This window comes from Macrobrachium nipponense, chromosome 17 (genome assembly GCF_015104395.2).
Source record: "Macrobrachium nipponense isolate FS-2020 chromosome 17, ASM1510439v2, whole genome shotgun sequence".
Classification (NCBI taxonomy): domain Eukaryota; kingdom Metazoa; phylum Arthropoda; class Malacostraca; order Decapoda; family Palaemonidae; genus Macrobrachium; species Macrobrachium nipponense.
In genome coordinates, this window is record NC_087210.1 from 78113283 (window position 1) to 78137496 (window position 24214).

The 24214-nt window shown below is 39.1% G+C and overlaps 1 protein-coding gene across 1 annotated transcript; it reads left to right on the plus strand.

The window, feature by feature from the left end:
• Positions 1 to 15106: 15106 nt before the first annotated feature.
• Positions 15107 to 18120, plus strand: LOC135196068 (WAS/WASL-interacting protein family member 3-like). Its single transcript, XM_064222529.1, has 2 exons — positions 15107 to 17543; positions 17829 to 18120. The coding sequence occupies exon 1, from the start codon at positions 15128 to 15130 to the stop codon at positions 16361 to 16363; it is 1236 nt and encodes a 411-aa protein (XP_064078599.1). The 5' UTR covers positions 15107 to 15127; the 3' UTR covers positions 16364 to 17543; positions 17829 to 18120.
• The last annotated feature ends 6094 nt before the right edge of the window (positions 18121 to 24214 follow it).

Sequence of the window (24214 nt, forward strand, 5' to 3'; positions counted from 1 at the left end):
ATGAGATATGGGTGTCAAGTGTGATAAATTAATGTAAAGACAACATAGGAACAGATATTGAAGATATTAAAAAAAAAAGTTATTAAATTGATCGGGGCTTACTCTCGAATGGGTGTATGTTAGTTCACACATATTAAAACCTCACAAGTCATTGCCTCTCTCACGTGTTCATGATTCAAATATTTCATGATAAATAGTAAAACGGCTAATTTACAAGTCCAGGTTTTTTTTTTATAAAACCACTGAAATACGCAGAATTTAGTAAATGATTTTCCACCGGGAATAATACAACAGGACAAAGGATCCTGCCGCTGTTTTTATGATGAGTTTGTAGCATTCTGATGCAGTATACAGAAATAAAAGCACTCTACATTCATACGTTATTTTTTTATTTATTTATTTTTTCATTCCAGTTGCTGCTGACACATTTTTCTTTCATTCCAACCGTCATTTTCGCTTGCAGCTGCTGCATTGAAACAAGAGAATGTCCGTTTCCCGTTGCAGATAAATGGCATGATATGCGAGTGTCCCCGTCGGTCATTTTTCGATTGGTTTTTTGTATGGGCGGGATCATTACCGTCGACAAAAACGTTCACGTCTGATGCGATTCATTCGCGCGTTCCACAAAAGATCGTGTTGAAGGGTGCACTCCGCCACTTCTATGACAACTTTTTCCAAGAAGGACGTTGCTCTTTTTATGTAATCCGGAAAAAAAATGTCATCTATTCTCTGTTACCTTATCTTTCATGGCGTTCATGTACCACTTTCGTTTGTTAGTACATGACGCAATCATTGGCTTGTATTGTTTATAATGACCTACGAACCGAGCGAAATTCTTGGCACTGTGACAAGATGACACCTATGCTCGGTATTAACCTGGTATTTAGCCACTTTTGTCAAAGCCCAGGGTAAACTCATGCTAAGTAAAGCACGAAGATATCGTTTATTGATGTAATCTGTCGACCACGCAATATAGAAATGGGTGTATATGATACTTTGAGCCCCGAGGGGCTAGTACTAACACGGCGTCCGAAGTAGCCTCCGCCATGTTTAGTACTATAGTAGAGTCACATCAACCGTGCATCTGATGTCTACACCAGTCACTTACAACGCTCCTGATTGGCTGTTGATAAGCCAACCACAGGGCTGGAAACTCTCAGTCTCTCGAGAGAGTTCACATGGGTAGGATCTGTGTTCCACCTCTCCTGAGGGATACGTCTTTCAAAAGTATCCCTGAGGAGAGGTGGAACATACATCCTGCCTATGTGAACTCTCTCGAGAGACTGAGAGTTTCCAGCCCTGTGATTGGCTTATCAACAGCCAATCAGGAGCGTCGTAATGGACTGGCCTAGACATCAGACGGGTTGATGTGAATCTGCTATAGCACCTTTAGTACTAGCACCTCGGAATAGGGGTAAACATACCTGGTTAATACCCCTGATCTCCTGCCCCGAAAAGCGAATACTTTTACCTGATGGTAATATTAAGTCGCAACATTAAGTACTTGCGTCACACATCACTCGAATAAGTGCTGGAGGCTTTTAAACAACCTCTCATATAACAATCAGCAGAATCGTGATTACTTATTACGGAGAAAAATCACAACTAGATTAGACCAGAGGATCATGTGTCCTTGGCCTTATGAGATACTGGCTAAAATTGATTATAGGAATATCTAATTACGGGCCCTGAGTTATTTACCCTGGAAATAATTAATTCCACCTGGGTCCTAGACTTAATTGAAAGTCTAAATGGAAGAGCAGCTGTTTCCGCGGTGAGTGTGATGTTGAAATTATCGGTTATGGCGGAGCTAATTCATGTCGCATCGTGTGTGGTTATTGTTAACTGGGATTAATTTCAGATTTATAATAATAATAATAATAATAATAATAATAATAATAATAATAATAATAATAATAATAATAATAATAATAATAATAATAATAATAATAATAATAATGTTTGTTCTTTAATGGAGAAACAAATTCACAGTTATGTGTGGGTACATAATTTTTAAAAAGATATTTTCTGCAGTTTTAATTAATAAACATTAATTATGACAGTAGTCTCATAATGAAAATGATCAATAACTTTAAAATTCATCTACAACTTTGATTGCAATCGCAGTGTATTGAGAAAAGTGTCTGATATACTTATAAATATTGCATTTCTTATGTACGCGTGCGTATGAGTGCTTCTATGTACATATACTTACAAGCTGGAAAGAACTCCAAAATTAGATTCCAGTGCTTTCCCTATACAATACTTGATCGTGATGAGGGTGTGTGAACAGTGTGGCCGGAAATATAGTCACAGGAAAAAGGAGAGAGAGAGAAGATTCTATATTGTTAAATAAAAGTAACAACTGTTGTGGAGAGAGAGAGAGAGAGAGAGAGAGAGAGAGAGAGCCTAAAGACGTATTTTGGTAACCTTTAATCCAGAACGACTGGAAGTTATGGCATAACGCAGCGGAAAGAGCTTGTCATCGGTCGACGTTAACCAAACGATATAATATATTTTCCAAGAAGCAGCCATGTGAACTTGGCACCTAAGATGATCCGACATTAGGCCGAAGTCTCTTCCACTTACGCGAGGGAAATTCGACAAAGCGCCTGATGAGCAAATGGCTCAGAAAATAGAGCAATTTATATGTTACTGTGTTTCTTTTTTTCTTCTTCTTATCTTTAGTTTGTATTCGATCAAAAGAAAGCGGTTCAAAGGCTCCAGTGAAATTGGCCGAAAAGAATTCCTGAGGATTTAGTTTGATTCGTTAAACCTCTCGGTATCATTTCTTTGGCGAACCGGATTTCCTTTCGTCTGAGGAAGAAATCGTACATCATTTTCCTACTACACTTCTGCTAAACGATCTTGGATGAAAAGGACCTTTTTAGGAACTTATGAAGAACGAACAGCTTCTAGCAATTCAATATTTTAGTCCTTTCTTCATTCACCTAAAAATATCTTACCTTGCAAGGCCACTATTGGACTCCTTAGGATTTCTACGGAAAGTTTACATATTGTGACGAAGCAATATTCATTAATCCTTTCGTAGTCAAGCGCTTAGTGTCCCAGTTGACGGTGAAAGAGTTTTCCTTTCAGTAACTATTAAATTAAAATACGTATTCGGCGCAGTAGTAGGGCCACCTTAAATATTAGTAATAGTCAGCGCGAAAGGAAGTTAATATATATCGCATTCGCTTGTCACAACATCTACATCGATAGGTTTTGAGTGATCGTCGGTTCCAGTCGATAGCAGGACACAAAGTCTTTGTAGCGAATTTCTCCTGTTGCCTTGCTCCCTTGCACCAATACATTCCAATGCTCAGTTTCCTCCAATCGTATTAAAATCGGGGGAAAAGTTTCGTTGTCTTATCAACCAGTCCGTTCGGTCTCTGGGTCTTTCGTTGATTTGCGTTATTGGAAGGAGGGAGGTGAGATAAAGGGGGAGATTGATTTAGCTGGTTTTTCAATTGTTAGAGCGAATTATCAAAAACGTCTGCCTCTCATACCTAAGTTTGGAGTAAGAACATATTAAATTAGTTCATCAGGAGAATGATCATTGCTAAAACATCGCAATTCCAGTTGAGAATTTGCGAAATAAAAGAGTTTTTCAGAATTCTTATGTCGGCGATGTGAATATGGTCAAGCTATGGTAAAAAAAATTTAATAAAATAAAATAAAGGCAACCACTATCTCGGCATACAAAACACGTTAGGTAACTTGTGGGTTTCGACGACGCGTCAGAGGTTGACGTTTGTCTCATTTACAAAGCCATTACCCTTTCGGGTTTTAAACACCCGTGAATTTATGCCTCTGTAAAAAAAAAAAAAAAGTGGGGGGGGGGGGGGGCAACCTTGTGTAAAACACTCCGTCCCTGTCTTTCCTGGAAGGCGACAGGGATCTTGTCGGGCCTGGAACCATTCCTGGAAAAGGGCCTCTCACCTGGGTAGGTGCCTCAAAGAGGACATTTCACCTGAAGGGCCTCCCGAATCATGGCTAGAGGAAAATGAATCATTTGTCCTGGATATTACACAAATAAATAATACAAGTATACATATGAACAAAAAGATAAGAACAAGTTTATAAACCGAAGAGATCAGCCAGGGTCATGTTCAACAAATTAGTACGGCGTCAATGGAAGTTTGCATATAATATATATATGTGTATATATATAATAATATATACAATATACATATATGTATATTCATACATACATACATATATATATTAATATAATATGTATATGTGTGTTTATATATCCTATGCACATGTGTACGTTTGCATTGTTTAATCATTCGAACTGCGGTTTAAATAATATGCAAAGAATGTTTTCTTTCGTACCCTGACTTTTTGACAAACGGCTTAGCGTTCAAGAGCAGATGATTTATGGACCTCTCCTTCCAGATGTCATGTCCATGAATATAAGAAAAAGGTACGAATTTTTTGGGGAAAAAAGATACCCCGAGATTATGATGAGATACACTTGAAGGAAACAGGCGAGGGTTATCTTTCTTATATGTACACACTCATACATATATATATATATATATATATATATATCATATATATATATATATATATATATATATATATAAAAGCAGACACGAGTATAATAAATTCAAATGTATTCACATATGATCACAGAAGACAGGTATAAATATCCAAATTATGCAAACGAGCGAAAGCGAATCCAGAGGGGACTAACTCTAGCGTGCACGGACGGGATGCCGAATGCATTTTAGTCGAAGGACAAGAAGCAGAAGCCAGGAAGCCGAACGGACAGAAAGCCGAACAGACATAATGCCGAACAGACACAATGCCGAACAAACATTAAGTCTAACGGACAAAATGCCGAATATTGCTAAGATTACGAAAGATAAATATAAGCTTTTTAAAAATCCAAAAATTTCTTCATATGTTTTTTCTTCTTTGTTACTGGCAATACAATACACCAATGGCAAGGTTTTACTTTTTAAAACAATGGCATGTATGGCATAAAGCTGTTTGCTTAAAGGAGCGGAGTTAAATGTGCCATCAGCAAACCATGCTTGTTTTTTAGATAATAATTCCAAGTTATTTTCTGTCGAAAATTGTAACAGAGGTGGTTTCATAAAGACGAAAATTCTCGCCACGGGTTGTCTTGTCCAAGTCTTCACTTTCTTTATTCTTTCTTGCTCGCCTTACCATTCTTGCAAGTGTTTCTCTTTTAGGTATAGAACCAGCAATGCTGAGCGGCAGTTCTTCCAAGACATTATTTGTTACACGGCTTGTTACCTCTTCTGTTTGTTCTGCTGTAATCTTCATGTTATCCAAAGCTTTTAAAATGGTATTATGAGCACCGTCGAGAAGATGTGAATGATCTGAAGCTTGTCCATGTTCGGTATCACTGATAATTCTAATTCTACCATTTCACACAGTAAGTAGTTTCTTTAACAGTTTTATCGACAACGTATGAATATCCATTATGAAGCAATTTTCGGCCACCACGTCCTGTCTTAGTGAATTCCATGGTTGAACTCGCAAAAATTAAATTCCATAGTCAAATTGAATATAGAAAAAATATATAACTACAAGGCAGTAATAGTAAACGAGGTAATTGTTAATTAAACAAGCAGTTAAATAGTAATTATCGAATTAGTGAAAAGTCAAACTTCATTGAAGAAAAAAATCTTAACTATTATTATTTTTGCTTATATTTTATCTTTGGTAATCTTAGCAATCATTCGGCATTTAGGTCCGTTCGACTTAATGTCTGTTCGGCATTGTGTCTGTTCGTCATTGTGTCTGTTCGTCATTATGTCTGTTCGGCATTCTGTCCGTTCGGCTTCCTGGCTTCTGCTTCTTGTCCTTCGACAAAAATGCATTCGGCATCCCGTCCGTGTACCAACTCTAGCGGCTAAAGTTAGCATAAACGAACGAACTTTATGTCGTCTGCTAAAGTGGGGTGAATTAACCTAATGAATAATATTTAACAATTATTTCAACATACGGTTGTGAAATCCTTCCCCAAGCTTCAAATTTTAATTAATTCATTTTTACCAAAGTCTTTTTTTTTTTCACCATAATGCTCTGATGATAAAGTTCTCTTATTCGACTTTATAATTCAAAGTAATTGATAATAATTTTATTTAATTTTTTTTAACCTAACAAAAAATTTTAATCAAATTATTATCAATTACTTTGCGAAATGTGCCAGCACCTTCACATTTTTGTGTGACTTTTACAGATAAATATCGTCTCTTGGTCTTCAATTCATTTCTTATGATGCTTTTTACCCGATTTCCCTTGGTATTCAGAACTCCATTTCTCATGAAAAAAAAAAAGATATATTTCTTATCCATCAGTTTATGCCAGTGCTTTGATTTTTGTAAGATTGCTTTTTTTTTTCGTCGCGTTTTTCTTCAGATGAAAGTTTCTTTACTGTTATTCATTCTGTCACTTCTCTTGACGATTGTTTAGTTTTCAGTGACACGAAAGATGTCGTTCTCCAGTACGTCTTTCCTTAGTTGAATGCGAAAGTAACATTCCAAAACGCAATGAATGAAATCAAATTGGGTAGTAAATATATTTACTCGGCCCATGTAATGTCTAATGTCTTCGGGACCTAAAGCAACGTTGGCCCTCAGCTTAATAAAAAAAAATAAATAAATAAATAAAAATAAAAAGTGAGGTGGTGAGCATGCATTCCCCCAAAAAATCATGAATGTCTGACAAAAATCTTCATTTAAGAATACTTATTTATAGTATTGAAATCAGAGAGGTTCTGAGATTATTCTCAAACTTGATGAAAACGCCATTTATTCCTGTTAGGGAGAAATATCAAAGAATACATATTGATAAAGTTTTAATTTAAGCGTTTAAAAGATACTGAGGAATCTATACGTTTTATGAAGATACATCGCCAATAAAGTTTTAATTTAAACGTTTAAAAGATACTGAGGAATCTATACGTTTTGTGAAGATACATCGACGATAAAGTTTTAATTTAAACGTTTAAAAGATACTGAGGAATCTATACGTTTTATGAAGATACATCGACGCGGGTGTCAGGCTTTGGAGAACTGACGTCAGATGTAATTGCTAGCGATGCAAATCAATGAAAGTGCTACGCTGTAGAAAGTCACTGAAGGGACAAGTTGAAGGGAGGACTAAGGAACCTTTCCCCGAATTTGATACGATTGTCTTCCCCCTTCATGGGGAAGGCAGTGGCTGAAATGGAGAGGAAGCAGATTACAAGAATGGAACAGGAGGAGCAGAAACTCGCTCTGAAGACACTGTTGACTGCTGCACAAAACTGGCTCTTTCGCCTAAAGTGTAAAATTGTAGAGGTATTGACGATTGGCGCCCCTGAATGTTTAGCCATTTCTTGCGCTAACTATCTATAAATCTAATTGGTGAACCACTTACTTCAAATTAGACTAAGCGGGTTCGCATGAAGGCAGTGTTCAAACTTCCTACTGCTGTTGCATGCAAAGCCACAGTATCTACTCCCATTTCCTATTGATTTCTGTAGGTACAGAACTATATATGTACACACACACACACACACATATATATATATATATAGATATATATATATATATATAATAATTATGTCTATCTATATATATATATATATTATATATATCATATATTTAATATATATTATATATATATATATATATATTGTTTTATATCTATCTGATAACATTATCTATATATCTATAGTTTATATATATATGTATATCTATCTATATATATATATATGTGTGTGTGTGTGTGTGTGTGTGTGTGTGTGTGTGTGTGTGAAAGGGCCAGTCCATATTCAAGGCGTAGGAAGAGACGATTGTCCCACTCTATCTCGTATTATAGTTATTAAAAGCTTTTTAATGAGATGACGGTAGGAGAATAAAATTACATTATTCAAAATTAGATTTAGAATCTTTATTTTGAGGCGATGGCTTGAGCCATTGGGGATTTTATTGTTTTGATTATCTGTTCTTAGTTTATCCATTCATAGTTTATACAAAGGAACTTTTGTCCAACCAATTAATTCCCTAGAAAGAGTCCCCCCATCCAAACTACCTTACAAGTCCTAATCAGCCGCTAAATCCCATTTTCACCACTAGGAGTCGCGTTGAGCTTGTGCAAATATGTCTCAGCAGACTTCTGAACTAAACTGTACCTTTCTCCAAGCTTCAAAATATCATCTAGTAGAACTACTTTCCTAGATAGGGACCCTTAGCAAAGTCTAGGGTTCGTTATCTATGACTAACATTTCTTTGGGGTCATTATGTTTATTACATTTAGAGTTTTTACGTACCGGGTTAAAAAATTTTTGGGGAAAACTATCTAGCAAAGATCCCATTAGCGTAAACACTTGCTGCCTTGAAGTGACACAAGAGTTATCGGATAAGAAAATGGGTCGTGCATTTGATGTCTAGGCCAGTCTCTTACGACGCTCCTGATTGGCTGTCGATAAGCTAATCACGGGGCTGGCAACTCCCAGTCTCTCGAGAGAGTTCACATGGGTAGGATCTATGTTCCACCTCTCCTGAGGGATACATCTTTCAAAAGTATCCCTCAGGAGAGGTGGAATATATATCCTGCCTATGTGAACTCTCGAGAGAGACTGAGTTTCCAGCCCTGTGATTGGCTTATCAACAGCCAATCAGGAGCGTCGTGAGGGACTGGCCTATACATCAAATGCACGGTTGGTGTGAATCTACTATAGTAGTCGTAAATGAAGTCGTGTTGACAGGTGACAGTAAAGAGAAGCTTCAGGAACTTGCGGAAGCATCAAATATTGCTATGCTTTATGGATAGCCTCTCTCTCTCTCTCTCTCTCTCTCTCTCTCTCTCTCTCTCTCTCTCTTGCCAGGCAAACAGGTCATTGTTGAAGAACATGTTGATTTGTCCGTTCTTGTTTGTTTATGCTTGCATGAATGTGCGTTTCAACTGTACCTGATTCTGAGTATCCTATGTACTCAAAAGAATGTTTTCTCAGTGATTTATCTGAAATATACAAATAGATAAACAAATACAATTCTAAAACAATGAAAATTTTTTCATGTTCAGTCTCTCACCTTTGAAAAGTCTGGATCATAGTAAAAAATAATCTAGCTAATTAAAAGAGAGAGAGAGAGAGAGAGAGAGAGAGAGAGAGAGAGAGAGAGAGAGAGAGAGAGAACTATTTCCACAGTAGCTTATCTTTTGCAAATCCACGCAGATAATAACATACGTAAACAAGACAGAGATGTAGTTAGTTGGTAAGGAAGGCACACTGACGATAAACGCGAACACACACACACGTCATAATCCTTCATCAAAGCAAAACCCACCCCGTTATGAGATTACATCTGAAAGCGGGAAAACATGGGGGCGTGATTCTCTGAAGCGAAATCTCACGCCCTGTTTCGCCGAGGCTTGAAAAAGGGGAGGGACCGGGGGAAGCCGGATGGCGCGCGGAGGTCGCCAGAGACGGATAATGGGAGGAAATTAACTTGGCACTTGTGTCTTCTCGAGCGAAATTGGGTCCTTTTGTCGGGAGGGGGTATCCTTCGGCGAGAGTTCACTCGTTCGGAAAAGTCATCCTCGGTCGGTGGGAGAAGTCGTCCTCTTCAAAAGGTTGTTTTAATAAACACGACTTAAGTGGGACGTCCCGTGATTTTCTTTGTATATATTTTTTTTATTTATTTTTTATCTATTGCTGTCATTGCTTCTGGGTTTGATGTATCATTTATGAATGCTAGGCAAAGCTGATATGCAATTAGGGATTGAATGAGTTATGACTGACAGATATATTCTCCCTATTTATTCTATATATATATATATATATATATATATTATATATATATATATATTATATATATATCGTATATACATATATATATATATATATATATATATATATATATATATATATATATATATATATATATATATATATATATATATATATATATATATATATATATATATATATATATATATATATATATATATATATATATATAGTATATATATAAATATATCAAGTATAAGAGACCCATTAAAACGCTCTGGTTTAGAGCTAAGGACTATATTTCGGTGGACTTGATAAGGGTGGTAGTCAGTCCACCGAAATATATAGTCCTTAGCTTTAAACCAGTGTTTTAATGGGTCTTTTATACTTGAGACGTATCCTGTTTTAACAGAAGAGTTTATTTACATTATTTCATATATATTAACTTTATCACTTACGTAATTGTTCTGTGAATTGATACAATTACTAACTGGACCTTATTGAAACTGGATGGTATCTAGCGGAGATATTTATTAAAAAGAAAATGTTACGAGTTTTCCAGGACTAACAGTTCTCATTGTCAAGTACTCCACGGATACTAGACAATGAGTTCCAGTTAGTAATTAGATATATATATATATATATATATATATATTATATATATATATATATATATATATATATATATATATATATATATTGTGACGTTTATAGATCGTTCGTCTACCCCGCAATTAACTAAATAATTTGATTTGGAAAACGGCAGCCATTTCTTTAGAATATCAGCTGATTTTTAGTAACAGCGGGAAACCCAAAACCCGCCAGCTAGAGATAGGAAGTTCCCCAGTTGGGGGAAAAGAGTCTTTCATCAGCTGTAGGGACGTATCTCAAAAGGGAAGGGTGTAGGCAGATTGGTACTTCTTAGACCTATACCTTAAGCTCTCTTTCCTGTGACCCCTCTGCTGGCTGTATGCTTGTTTTCCAGGATTTGCCTTGATCGTGGGGGGTTAAGCTGACCTCCAACCCCCAAGCAACCCAACTGAATTCTGCCTCAGTCGGCTGCGAGACGTGATCTCGGACAGAGGTCAAATTACCTGCCTTCCTTTAGGCCTACCCAGGGCGTGAGTGGCGCGCCGATGACCCAGGCCTCAGACAAAGGGGCCCCCATACTTTCCTACAAAGAGCCACATTTTCTTCAAAGGTCCACACTGAACACGACATCCAGGTACGTCTTGTGGAAACAGCATATTGCCAGTCTCTCCCACCTATTATCATTGTGATCCTCATTCTCCCAATCAATTTCCAGCAACAAAAGGAATTCATCCCTTTGTTCCCTCTCACTGCCTCATGGCCGCATGCTTCCCCTTGTGTGATCGTCCCAGACCAATGGAGTCATTGCATACTTCAGTGAAACCTTAAAAGTTCCTTTCTCCCCAGTATTAGAGAATTAATTTAATCAAAGCAAGAAGTCATTTTTCCTTTTATCTCGTTTAATCTGGGATTCTTTTCCAGATTCCATGAGTCACGTGCCGTCTCTCTGCCGCAAGTGTGCATTAACCCAAGTGAATGAAAATCAGCTTGAATTGAATGAGACTATAAGCCCCAACGTGGGGGCCAATATCATTTAACTTTTCTCCAGGCCAGCACAGGCCTTTTTGTAAATAAATAGTTTTAAAGTAACGAGCTGAGTTTTCTGGCGACCTTCCCTCTAAAGAAAGAAAGAAATCAATAATAATCAGTTTACGGTAAGTTCAAGCAATTCCCTCTTGAAATCCCTAAATTACTTCCGTTTACGTATCTAGCTTCTCTCAAGGCCCTATATACGTAACATTGGCGACCTTCCTCCGAGGATATGAACCTAGCTTTGCTTAAAAAAGCTTGTAAATCGCGTTATCCGTTGTAAAACGTAAACTGTAAATTATTTTACAAAAAGTAAATCAAGCACACTTGCAGGGAAAGAAGACACACTGACTCACGGTAAGGTATTCCATTCATTAATATGATTATTCTATAACCAATGTTAGCTTAATGTACGTTTTAAGTATTTTTATTGTAGAAGTGTTTAAAAGAGCGTAGGTAGAAATCTTATTATTGTAACGGCGAACGCGCCAGCAGCTTTATTTTAGCGGCGAGCAAACAATTTGCCCCGCGAATTCTCTGTTACTTTGTGCTGTCCTCGTCGGACGAGACAGAGCACGTGTGTAGAATAGATGCCAGAAAGAACCAGATCAAAACTAGGAAGTGCTTTGCCAGGGTTTATTGCTGTGTTTGAAAGCCTAGCTAGTTAGGAGTGTTTTACTAATAGTTACGGCAAAAGAAGTGTACAATTCTTTTGTCTGTGATATGTTAGGGAATCCATTTTTAACTTAGTTTCATTCCAAGTGTTGGTAACCGCTACCTCTCAGCTTGAATTCAGCTTAGAGCTCTCTCGCGCCTGCGCGGTCTCAACCAACCTTCGTCTCATTCACAGCGGCAGCCATGTTTGTTTCCTTTTTCAACATTATCTAAACAATTTAAGCAAAGTAACGTAAGTCTCGAAGTTTTAACGTAAATAATATCGATCTCGGTACTAGTATCTATCGTCCTGCCAGAGAAATTAACGTAATTCGCCTTGAATAAGAAAGTAGAATTTTGTGTTGTAAATTGCCTTCGCATTTACAGAGAATCAGCTGTTTTGAACGACATGCTGCGCGCTAGCAGCGCTACCCAGCTCCTTTCGCGTGTTTCACCTCGCATCGCTCACTCGCGCGCTGAGCGAAAATTTCATTTCACTTCGCACTTAACGTAGCCCTCATTCACAATTGTTTGCTAACATCGTTTTAAATCCTTACCGTCATTTCACTGTTCACAGGGACCTAGTAATCTTACATAAAGTTAACGTAAATCTCAAGTAGAGTAAATCACAAGAATTGTTAACGTAAAACGCGTCTTTGTAAAATTCATATTGAAACGCAAATCATTTCATAAGCGCGAGCCGCTACTAGTAACGTAAAAATCGTTCACCACGAGCGCGTTATCATTTTCATAAAATGTTATCCAAAGCAATTCTTTCATTTCACGTTAACGTAAGTAAATCATTTAACGCAAGTTGCGTCATATTAAACGAACATTAGTAGTTCAATTCAAATATAAGGGAGTTCATTCATATATCATTTTTCACCCTCTCCGAGAGAGAGAGAGAGAGAGAAAACCAGAACACAGTATTCACGAAGCCAAGAGTACTACATCTTACCATTAATTATAGCATGCAGAATTAACATTATTTTAGTCTCTTGTGTCTTTCATTTACACAGCGTGATACGTACGCGCCTGTGTCCATTGCAGTTTGCAAGCATTTATTTATTTCATTTACCGAGTACTTCAGCGAGGGACTGAGCATTCCTAAAATTTCCATTACCTGTCGTTGCCCGAGTGGTCTTTTCATTTTCTTTTATCACAAAAGACTTGCGTATACCGCAAGCACAATTCGCACAGTGTGCCACGCCAATTCATTACTTCCAGACAGGGAAGTCGTTACCAGTTTAGGACTGGCCACCACCAGTGCACGTCAGGTCTTACCATTTCACAGTGCCACTAATTCTTGACACTCCATCGACTGGCTGCTGAAGTACTCCCATCCTTTTACTTTCTCTCCTCCACTATTACACTCTGCCATGAGCAGTGCCATTTCACTTCAGTATATTTAAGTATACTGCATGTAGTGTCCGGGACACACCAGCACGATACCAGTGCTCCAAGGAACGCCTCCATAAATGCCATTGCACCTGTACAGGCCGTACAGGTAGCCATTAAACCTGCGTGTCCGTCCTTACGGAACGCCCAAATAATTAGTGTGTCCGTGTACAAGGGTCAGTGATCCTTCGGAACACTCAACAAGGGAACGCCTCCCAGAAGTGCCGCAATACCAGCCCTAAGTGCTGACAAACCTGCGTGTCCGTCCTTACGGAACGCCCAAGTAATTAGTGTGTCCGTGTACAAGGGTCAGTGATCCTTCGGAACACTCAACAAGGGAACGCCTCCCAGAAGTGCCGCAATACCAGCCCTAAGTGCTGACAAACCTGCGTGTCCGTCCTTACGGAACGCCCAATTCATTAATGTCCGTGTACGAGGATCAGTGATCTTTCGGACCATCCTAAGGGAACGCCTCCCCAAAGTGCCGCAATACAGCACTACTAGTGCTGCCCAAGGAACGCCTCCTCATAAGTGCCGCGCACCTGTACAGACGTTACAGGTATGCCCTATACCTGCCGGTGCCGTCCTACGGAACGCTCATTCATTATAGAGTATCCACCATTTTGGATCACTGAACCAAGGAACGCCTCCTCATGAAGTGCCAAGTGCACCTGTATTGGACCTACAAGGTAGGCCCATTCCAGCGTCTCCCAACTTAGGAACGCCCTTAAGTGTGACGTACGCCGTACACTCCATTTGATTTTTTCACCTCAGCAGAAGGTGCCAGTCACCAAGTGCCACCGAGCACCCAGTCTTTTCACTTTTCATTACCACATTGCAGAACCCATTTCCAAGTGAGTGCCACTTTCCACAGTAGGCACTCCTATTCCATTCAGTACCCTTTCCTGGCCATTATTTTCATTTTCTTCCGAGCCTCTACTGTAGCCTAAGGGAAATGTCTTCCCCTGCTTCCCGCGACTTCTTTGCCAGAGAGCTAGAGAAGCTCGGAGCCCTCATAACTCTGGGCAAGGAGGCTGGTTACACTGGACCAGCACTAGACCAGTGGATAAAGGCGCAGCAGGCTGCCGCGCTCCTGCAAGAAAAGAAAGAAAGAGAAGCAGAAAGGAAGGCAAGGGAAGAGGAGCGAAAGCATGAGCTCGCTCTCAAGGAGAAGGAACTCGACATCAAGCGGGAGAAGGCCCGTAAGGAGAGTATCCTAGCTCAAGCCACTCTGCCAGCTTCCAGCCCTGCACCCACTGTCTCTCTTAGTCCCGCCGTCTCTGGTCAGCCTGACATCCTTTCGATTTGCGAGCCTGGTCCTGATCCAGTGCCGGAGATAGAAATTCCTGCCGCATCCTGCCAGCCTTTTACCTTTTTACCGCCTACCTCCTCCCTTTTGGAAGAGGTAAGCCCACCAGTTAACCCCAGAATTGTTTCCGAGGGTGATTCAACAGAGGTTTCCTTAACCTCCCCACGTCAAATCACTGCCAGAGAGGACTCTTCACCTGTGCCTGAGCACACTGCCAGCCTTGGTGACTCCACAGATTCGCAACCTGTGGGGGCATCTCGGTCTTATCATCCAGTGCCACGGAAGAGGTTCTGGAACACGTTCTGCCGACGACTGTGGCAAGCAAGGGTCACATGTCTGCAAATTACGGAGGGTGCGCTAATTGCAATATTCCTGCCATCGCAATGGCCGTAACCAATCCTTCTTCACTAGGACCCCCAGCTAAGGGCCCTATAACTGTTGCACCCCTCCAAAGTCATTATCAGCCAAGCCACGTCAGAGCCTACGACGACTCTGGCGCTCAAGTCTCCCTGATACGGGAAGACAGAATTCCCCGAGGGGCTAACGTTGATAGACGTCGATTGATCACCATTGAAGGTATCAATCACATTAAACTGATCCTTCCGACCGTCCAATTGAGGGTCACCAGACCTCACTTCTCCAAAGTTTGTACCCTTGCAGTTGCAAGCTACATTCCAGGAGGTTACGACCTCCTCCTAGGGCAAGACATGAAGTCTCCCTCGCATTCCAAACAGCCTAGGGGTCCTAACCCCACAACAAATCACTCCAAGGCAAGGAGTCATCGAAATTCTACTTCCTCTAGGAAGTATGTCCACCAACAGTCTCCCCCGTTACCAAGGAGGGAGATTGACCATTCGCAGTTCCGTTGCAAAACCTGTAACGTAATAGGGCACTCTACTAATTGGCCTAGGTGCCCTAGCAAACTACCAGCAGCGGACACTGTCCATTTTCCACAAGGCCTAGCCTTCAACAAGAGACAGGAGCCTCTGTCTCCCATTTCCAAGGGCACGCTGAGAGGTATTGCACCTCCGGTACCCGTCACAGGTCCAGTCGACCTCAACTCTCTGCCAGTGCCACTTGGCAGCACTGAGCAGTGCCAAGCTCCGTCCAGCCTGGACGTAGAGCCACCACCGAACTTGACCTCTGCGCCTGGCCCCGAGCTAGCGCCGGCGCCTAACCTTATCAAGGATCCTCCTACAGGAGATCCTCCAACAGGCATGGAGCTTACCACAGCCCATGGCCAATCACTAGTTCCTTCTTCTTCATCCTTACCTCTGTCGCCCGAGGATGAACCTCCGGCAGACCTTACCTTTGTACCTCCTCTGGAAAACCAGGAACTGCCCGACCAGGAGTCAGCCTGGAGTTTTCCCCTTACGACGGCTGCCGCAGCAGCCGAAGTGAGGGCCTCCCCTGCAGTAGGTTCCACCTCTACGACGGTTGCTGCAGATACCGAAGTAGGGTGTTCTCCTGAAATCCCTCAGGCTACCACTGCCTCTGCTCCTGCCGGCGTTTCTGGCCTTTCCCCAGAGTCGGTGCCTCCGTCTACTCCTAGGACTGGTATAGCCAGGTCCTGGAGGAATAAGAAGAAGAAGGGACGTAACCAATCATTAACAAACTAACCCAAGAGCCACATGCTCTCCTTGACACCTGTGCCCGAGGTACAGTGTCGCATTCATTTGCAGAATGATCCTGGCACCTACCCAGAGAAGGTAGCCAGCCCGATCCCTGCCAGTAGCACTAACCCTCTAACCCCTAGCCATTGTAATACTAGCCCTCATTTAAATATAATTACCTCATTGCATTTCCCTCCTGGTCAACTAACAACTCATCATCCCCACGCATCATTACCTCTCATTATGTATTTTAACAGTTCCGTCGCTGAACTACTGCTGTGCGTACCACACTCTGGAATGATTGCGTCTTCATTTAACTGTATTGAGTAGGTTAGGCTAATGATTTAGTACCAGGGCATTAGGTTAGTAGCAAGTAGAATTTTCAAGTAACCTTATCTAGGGGTAGAGTAGACTGTCGTCACAAGACAACCTGTAGTTATTTATTAGGCTAGACTACATCACTATATTAAGTTAGTACACTTAGCATCTTTGCCTATAAGTTAGGTAGGCCACTGTAGTTAGCTGTACCCCTGCTCAAAAAAAAAAAAAAAAAAAAAACTTCAAATTGGAATAGGAGAACGGGGTAGTCGAGACGATCAATTTATTTAAGCCAAGACCTTCACACCCGAAAGGGAGTGAATGCCTTCTTAACAGGGGGAGCTGTGACGTTTATAGATCGTTCGTCTACCCCGCAATTAACTAAATAATTTGATTTGGAAAACGGCAGCCATTTCTTTAGAATATCAGCTGATTTTTAGTAACCGCGGGAAACCCAAAACCCGCCAGCTAGAGATAGGAAGTTCCCCAGTTGGGGGAAAAGAGTCTTTCATCAGCTGTAGGGACGTATCTCAAAAGGGAAGGGTGTAGGCAGATTGGTACTTCTTAGACCTATACCTTAAGCTCTCTTTCCTGTGACCCCTCTGCTGGCTGTATGCTTGTTTTCCAGGATTTGCCTTGATCGTGGGGGGTTAAGCTGACCTCCAACCCCCAAGCAACCCAACTGAATTCTGCCTCAGTCGGCTGCGAGACGTGATCTCGGACAGAGGTCAAATTACCTGCCTTCCTTTAGGCCTACCCAGGGCGTGAGTGGCGCGCCGATGACCCAGGCCTCAGACAAAGGGGCCCCCATACTTTCCTACAAAGAGCCACATTTTCTTCAAAGGTCCACACTGAACACGACATCCAGGTACGTCTTGTGGAACAGCATATTGCCAGTCTCTCCCAACCTATTATCATTGTGATCCTCATTCTCCCAATTAATTTCCAGCAACAAAAGAATTCATCCCTTTGTTCCCTCTCACTGCCTCATGGCCGCATGCTTCCCCTTGTGTGATCGTCCCAGACCAATGGAGTCATTGCATACTTCAGTGAAACCTTAAAAGTTTCCTTCTCCCCAGTATTAGAGAATTAATTAATCAAAGCAAGAAGTCATTTTTCCTTTTATCTCGTTTAATCTGGGATTCTTTTCCAGATTCCATGAGTCACGTGCCGTCTCTCTGCCGCAAGTGTGCATTAACCCAAGTGAATGAAAATCAGCTTGAATTGAATGAGACTATAAGCCCCAACGTGGGGGCCAATATCATTTAACTTTTCTCCAGGCCAGCACGGGCCTTTTTTGTAAATAAATAGTTTTAAAGTAACGAGCTGAGTTTTCTGGCGACCTTCCCTCTAAAGAAAGAAATCAATAATAATCAGTTTACGGTAAGTTCAAGCAATTCCCTCTTGAAATCCCTAAATTACTTCCGTTTACGTATCTAGCTTCTCTCAAGGCCCTATATACGTAACAATATATACATATAATTATACATATATATATATATATATATATATATATATATATATATATATATATATATATATATTTTATATACACACACACACACACACATATATATATATATTATATATATATATATATATATATATATATATATATATATATATAATGTGTGTGCTTGTGTATGTGTGTAGGATGTGTGAAAGAGAGAGAGAGAGAGAGAGAGAAGACCACGGAAGGAAGGCAAAAAAGTATCTTTTCAAAAAGGCATAAATCATCTTTATTTCTGTTAGCTATTATGCAATAAAACAATTTTAATGTTTATAATACTTTATTGACAGCTTCTTTCAGGGTACATAATCTTTGAATGAACTCTATAAACTTAGTTTTCGTATTTGAATGCACATAATAGTGTCGTTGTACATCTAGTACATTTTAAAAATTCGTAAAATTAACAACATGAAAGAAAAATATATAAATACAAAATTTCTTAATAATTCCATACTAAAAATATTTTCCTGAATGAAATAGTGTATATATATTTTATACCATACAGTGGTGTATGAAGTTTATAGCTATAATTATATTTACGACAGTAAAGCCTGTGACCGTCATCCTGATGGCATAAAGACACTAGTATACACTTAAAACTGTTTAAATTCATTACCCCAGTAATGATAACATCTGTGTTTGAAAATCTGTCTTTTTTTTTACATATTATATTAATTAGCATTTGGTAAACACTAGCTGTAAACTTATTCAATTTTCTACTGATATCTTGGCAGAACGAGTAGATAATTAATATAATATATATATATATATATATATATAATATATTATATATATATATATATGCACATTTGCATGTATATATACATATGTATATATATTACCTGTGCTGTATACATAAATATACATAAATAGATATATATATATATATATATATATATATATATATATATATATGAATGTTAAAGGAAGAGTGTATAAGATATATATATATATATATATATATATATATATATATATATATATATATGAATGTTAAAGGAAGAGTATATAAGATATATATATATATATATATATATATATATATATACTATATATATATATATATATATATATTTATATATATATATTATAAATGAAGGGAGTGTATAAGATAAATATATGTATAAGATATATATATATATATAATATATATATATATATATATATATATATATAAGAATGTTAAAGGAGAGTGTATAAGACAAAAGTGAGCCCAGCTTTGCTTGATGTCTGGAGCAGGAACACGACCGGTAAAAAGACTGCCAGAGATGAACCTGGATGCGGCAGAGATGAAATACTCAGGCGGATGTGTGGGGTGACAAAAATGGACAGGATCAAGAATAAAAGAACAAGAGGAACTACTAAAGTCGTAGAACTATCAAAGAAGCCCAAAGGAATAAGAGGCCAAAGGAAGGAGAGTGACGCAGATGTAGTTGGAGAAGATCTGAGAGACGAACAATTATAGTCAGAGGACGATGTGTTTGACCGAGCCAGGTAGAAGGAAGCTGTCAGAAACATCGAGCCCACGTAGAAGCGGAAAAGGTGGAGAGAAAGAGGAATTGAAATTCTGTGGCTCTTCATTTCCAGTTGCCCAAATGATGACTTCTGTGTTTTGTTGGGATTACGACAGCATTATCACCAGAGACTGCTCATAAAGGCGTTGACTCAAATGTGACCTGTACAGTCACCAAGAATGAAGAATCCAGATCTGAGTGAAAAAAAAAAATAATGATACATTGAAATGTACAGAATCTTGCAAAACCAAGGAAAGTCCTTTCTTCAAGGAAATTATCTGAGTAAAAAAAAAAATCAAGTAAAAAATGCGCAGAAGTTTCTTCGGCGCAATTGAGTTTTCTACACAACGAATAATGCTATATGAAACTCTCAGCCACGGCCTTTGAAACTCCCAGTCGCAGCCCCCCATGAAACTTTCAGCACTGCCCGGTGGTGGCCTGTGTTGTTGGCACCTATAGCGGTGTCAGACGCACGATCATTGTTAACTTTAAATCAAACAAAGTTTACTGAGGCTAGAGGGACTGCAATTTAGCATGTTTGATGAATGGAGGGTGGGTGATCAACATACCAATTTGCAGCCTCTAGCAATTTCTGTGAGCGGACAGAAAAAGTGCGGACAGACAGACAGGCAGACAAATAGCCATCTCGACAGATTTCTTTTACAGAAAACTGAAGAGGAACAAAAAGTTTCTTCATGGATGTGTACGGTATAATGCCACGACCATAAAACGTCAATCGACACACTGATCATCTTATAAAGGGGTCAAAACTACATCTTCATCATTCCCCTGAAAAGAATAGAGGGACCAGCAGCGATCCCTCAGGAACCCTCTTCAGTAGAGGAGGCAACAGGTGACGTAGGCGGGAATTGTCGTCGAAGCGTAGAGTCTCTGAGCCACCATGTGCGGGGGACACAGCAGCATTTTCACGGGAGTTGGGATTCCAGTGGTGTAGCCAAAGGTTTCCGTTGCATTTTTGCAGCGAGCCACGTCAACCTGTAACAGGCAGACGAAAGACAACCGGGCAAAAGATGAATAACTTCAATCAGGCTTCTTTGCACTAAATGATAACCATTTCTAAAACCTGCAGTTACACTTTTGAATTATGTGTGTAAGGTGACTTTCTCCATTAGCTAGTTTCATAAGGTGTCCCCAATGGTCATTGCCTCCTCTTTGTGATTTCCAGAGATTTACTTTACTTTTTTTTAAGAGGTTATGAGAAGAAAATATAAGATTACTTAAAACGCTTGTCACTTAAGTTATCATGCATATCTAGATTAATAAAATCTGCATCGTAACTTCAGAAACTGGACTTACACTATAACTGGTTCACTTAAGGTAGATTCTTGGTTGAGCCCTATGCCTGCGAGACGTTAGTTTGGCGGCCGCTGATTGGCTGAGAGCTGCCTACCTCCCGGTACCAGCCAATCAGCAGCCACCAAACAAACGTCTCGTAAGAATAAGGCTCATCCGAGAATCTACCTTAAGTGAATCAGTTATAGCGCTATGAACAAGAGAAGGTGCAGATGAAAATCAGAATAATTGAAATTGCTGCTTCACTTAACAACAGGTTATTCTCTTACCTCAACATTCTCAAGAGTATTAGCTTTACTCTGTTCAGTGAAAAAGGATAATAATATAGTCCAGCAATGATACATCGTCCTCTAACCAAATGGGCATCAGGAAAGTTATATGGAACCAGATCACTTGAAAATTATCCCCACAATTGTTCATAATTTATATCTAGAATTTGGTGCTATAAGAAGTGCGATTGACTTGAAGTACAATGGCAGAAGAGCGCCTCACGAATGGTTGTGGATCCTATGGTGACACGAAATGCTCCCTAAATGGCATATGAACCTCCCCTTTTGAAGCCAATAGCAACCGCACTTCCACCACAGTGAGAAGATTGGGAATCAAATTATATATATATATATATATATTATATATATATATATATATATATATATATATATATATATATATATATACTATTATATAGTATATATATATATATATATATATATATATATATATATATATATATATATATATACATATGTATGTATGTATGTATGTATGTATGTATATAAACACCCTGTTAAAGATGAATTTATGTGTAGATATAGATATAGTTATACAGATATATGTATATATACATTATATGTAGAACTGTAATCACAAAAGTTTGGAACATGATAAACGAAAAAATAAAGGTATAAGCCACGAAGGAAAGTGAAACTTTACTTAGCAGACTGACTGAGTCAGTCTGCTAAGTAAAGGACGTTGAGTCGAAGGATCTTGCAGCTACTCCAGTTTTTCACGAAGTCAGTCTGCTAAGTAAAGGACGTTGAGTTGAAAGATTATACCTTTCAATGTTGAGTTGAAAGATTATGGCTTATACCTTTATATATATATATATATATATATATATATTATATATATATATATATGTGTGTGTGTGTGTGTGTGTGTGTGTGTGTGTAATCACGAAAGTTTGGAGCGTGATAAATCCATAAATAAAGGCATAAGCCACGAAGGAAAAATAAACAATGGAGTTTCTGCAAGATCTTTCGACTTGACGTCCTTTATCTGCTGAGTAAAGGACATGGAGTCGAAAGATCTTGCAGAAACTCTGTTGTTTATTTTTCCTTCATGGCTTATACTTTATATATATATAATATATATATATATAGATATATATATATATATAATATATATATATATATAAATGGATGTATGTAAGTGTGTGTGTGTGTGTGTTTGTGTGTTTTTGACACATACACTTTTACATGCATTAAGCAATTTCAACCAAACTTGGTATACATATAACTTAGCATCAGGGAAAGAATACTGTAAGAGTAAGACATCACTGGCACCAAAGGGCAGCGTGTGTGTAGGAAGGGTGTTGGAAAGGGGTGAAAATAAAACTAACTGAAAACAACAGATATTAGTGTCTAATCCATAGTTTTTTAGGTTGTTGAGATGAATAATGACACTCCTGATGCCCTACAAGTCCAAGTTCAGCCCCAATAGGGAAGGGGTGATGTAAAAATAACCGAAAACGACAGATGTTCATGCCTAATCCATAGTTTTCGAGGTCGCTAAGATGAATACTGATGCCTTAGATGCCCTTTAATTCTTTATTTAGCACTAATAGGAAGGGGGCGGGTGAGAAAGGGTGTGAAGGGGGTAACATGTAAAAAAACCAAAAATGACAGATAGTGTCTAATTGATAGTTTTTGAGGTCACTGAGATGAATAGCGACACTTCTGATGCCATTTAAATGCAAGTTTAGCCCCAATAGTTTTTGAGGTTGCTGAGAAGAATAATGACTCTCCCAATGGCCTTCAAGTCCAAGTTTAGCCTCAATAGGAAGGGGGAGGTTGAGAAGGTGTGGGGAGGGGATGATATGTAAAATTAGCTGAAAATGACAATGTTAGTGTCTAGTTTATAGTTTTCAAGGTTGCTGAGATGAATAGTGACACTTCCGATGTTCTTTAAGTCCAAGTTTAGCTCCAATAGAAAGGGGGTTTAGAATGGGGTGGGAAGGTGGTGACATCTAAAAATAACCGAAAACTACAGATATTAGAGTCTAATCCATAGCTTTTGACGTTGCTGAGATCATTATTGACACTCCTGATGCCCTTGAAGTTCAAGTTCAGCCCCAATAGGAATGGGGGGAGGAGGTAGTGAGAAGTGATAAAAAATATAATGTCAAAAATGATGTATACCAGTGTCTAAACTATAGTTTTTGGGATTGCTGGGATGAACAGAGACACTCCCGGTACCTGTCAAGTCCAAGTTCAGCCCCAATAGGAATAGGGGTGAGAAGTGATGAAATATGAAATGTCAAAAATGTGGGGCAATGTAACTGAAGCAACAATCTTAACAGGAAAGGGAGAGAGAGAGAGAGAGAGAGAGAGAGAGAGAGAGACAGAGACAGAGAGTAGAGGGTGTTTAGGAGGAGAAAGAGAGAGCAAGAGAGAGAGTTTATCAGTGGTCATTCCGAGTTTTCCAGGCAGCTCCGGGTTGGTCAGCTAGTATATGAATGTGGTCGCGTGCACGACAGAGGTGTTCATGTGTGGTGCTTTCATTGGTGTGTTATCAGTGCAAACAAGGAACTGTATCTTCAGTCACTTACCTTATGCCAGGAGGTGATTTGCCGACAGGCATACCGCTTACTACCAGAAGGATCATAGTACTGAGTATCACCCCAGATGCAGTTAGGGACAATATTCTGTGAGAGGCAGAAATTGGGCTTATCAGATATTCAGGCTAAAGGGAAATTGAAGTCTTCCTATCCTTAAGTTTCCCAGCGTCAGTATTTGTGTGCGTGTGAGGAAGTAGAGGGAAACGCAAAAAGATATCTCGCTTATTAACCAAGAAGAAATAATTAATAAATTAATAAATAGATTAAGTGTATTAAAATGCAAGGAGAACAATATCAGGGTAGTACTGTATTGCATCCTCTCTTGAGATTCTTTTAAAACATATTATGATAGCAATCATCCA

Bases quoted from the DNA above. Each gene is read 5' to 3' on its own strand.
- LOC135196068 (XM_064222529.1), top strand. From the start codon at position 15,128: ATGGCCGTAACCAATCCTTCTTCACTAGGACCCCCAGCTAAGGGCCCT.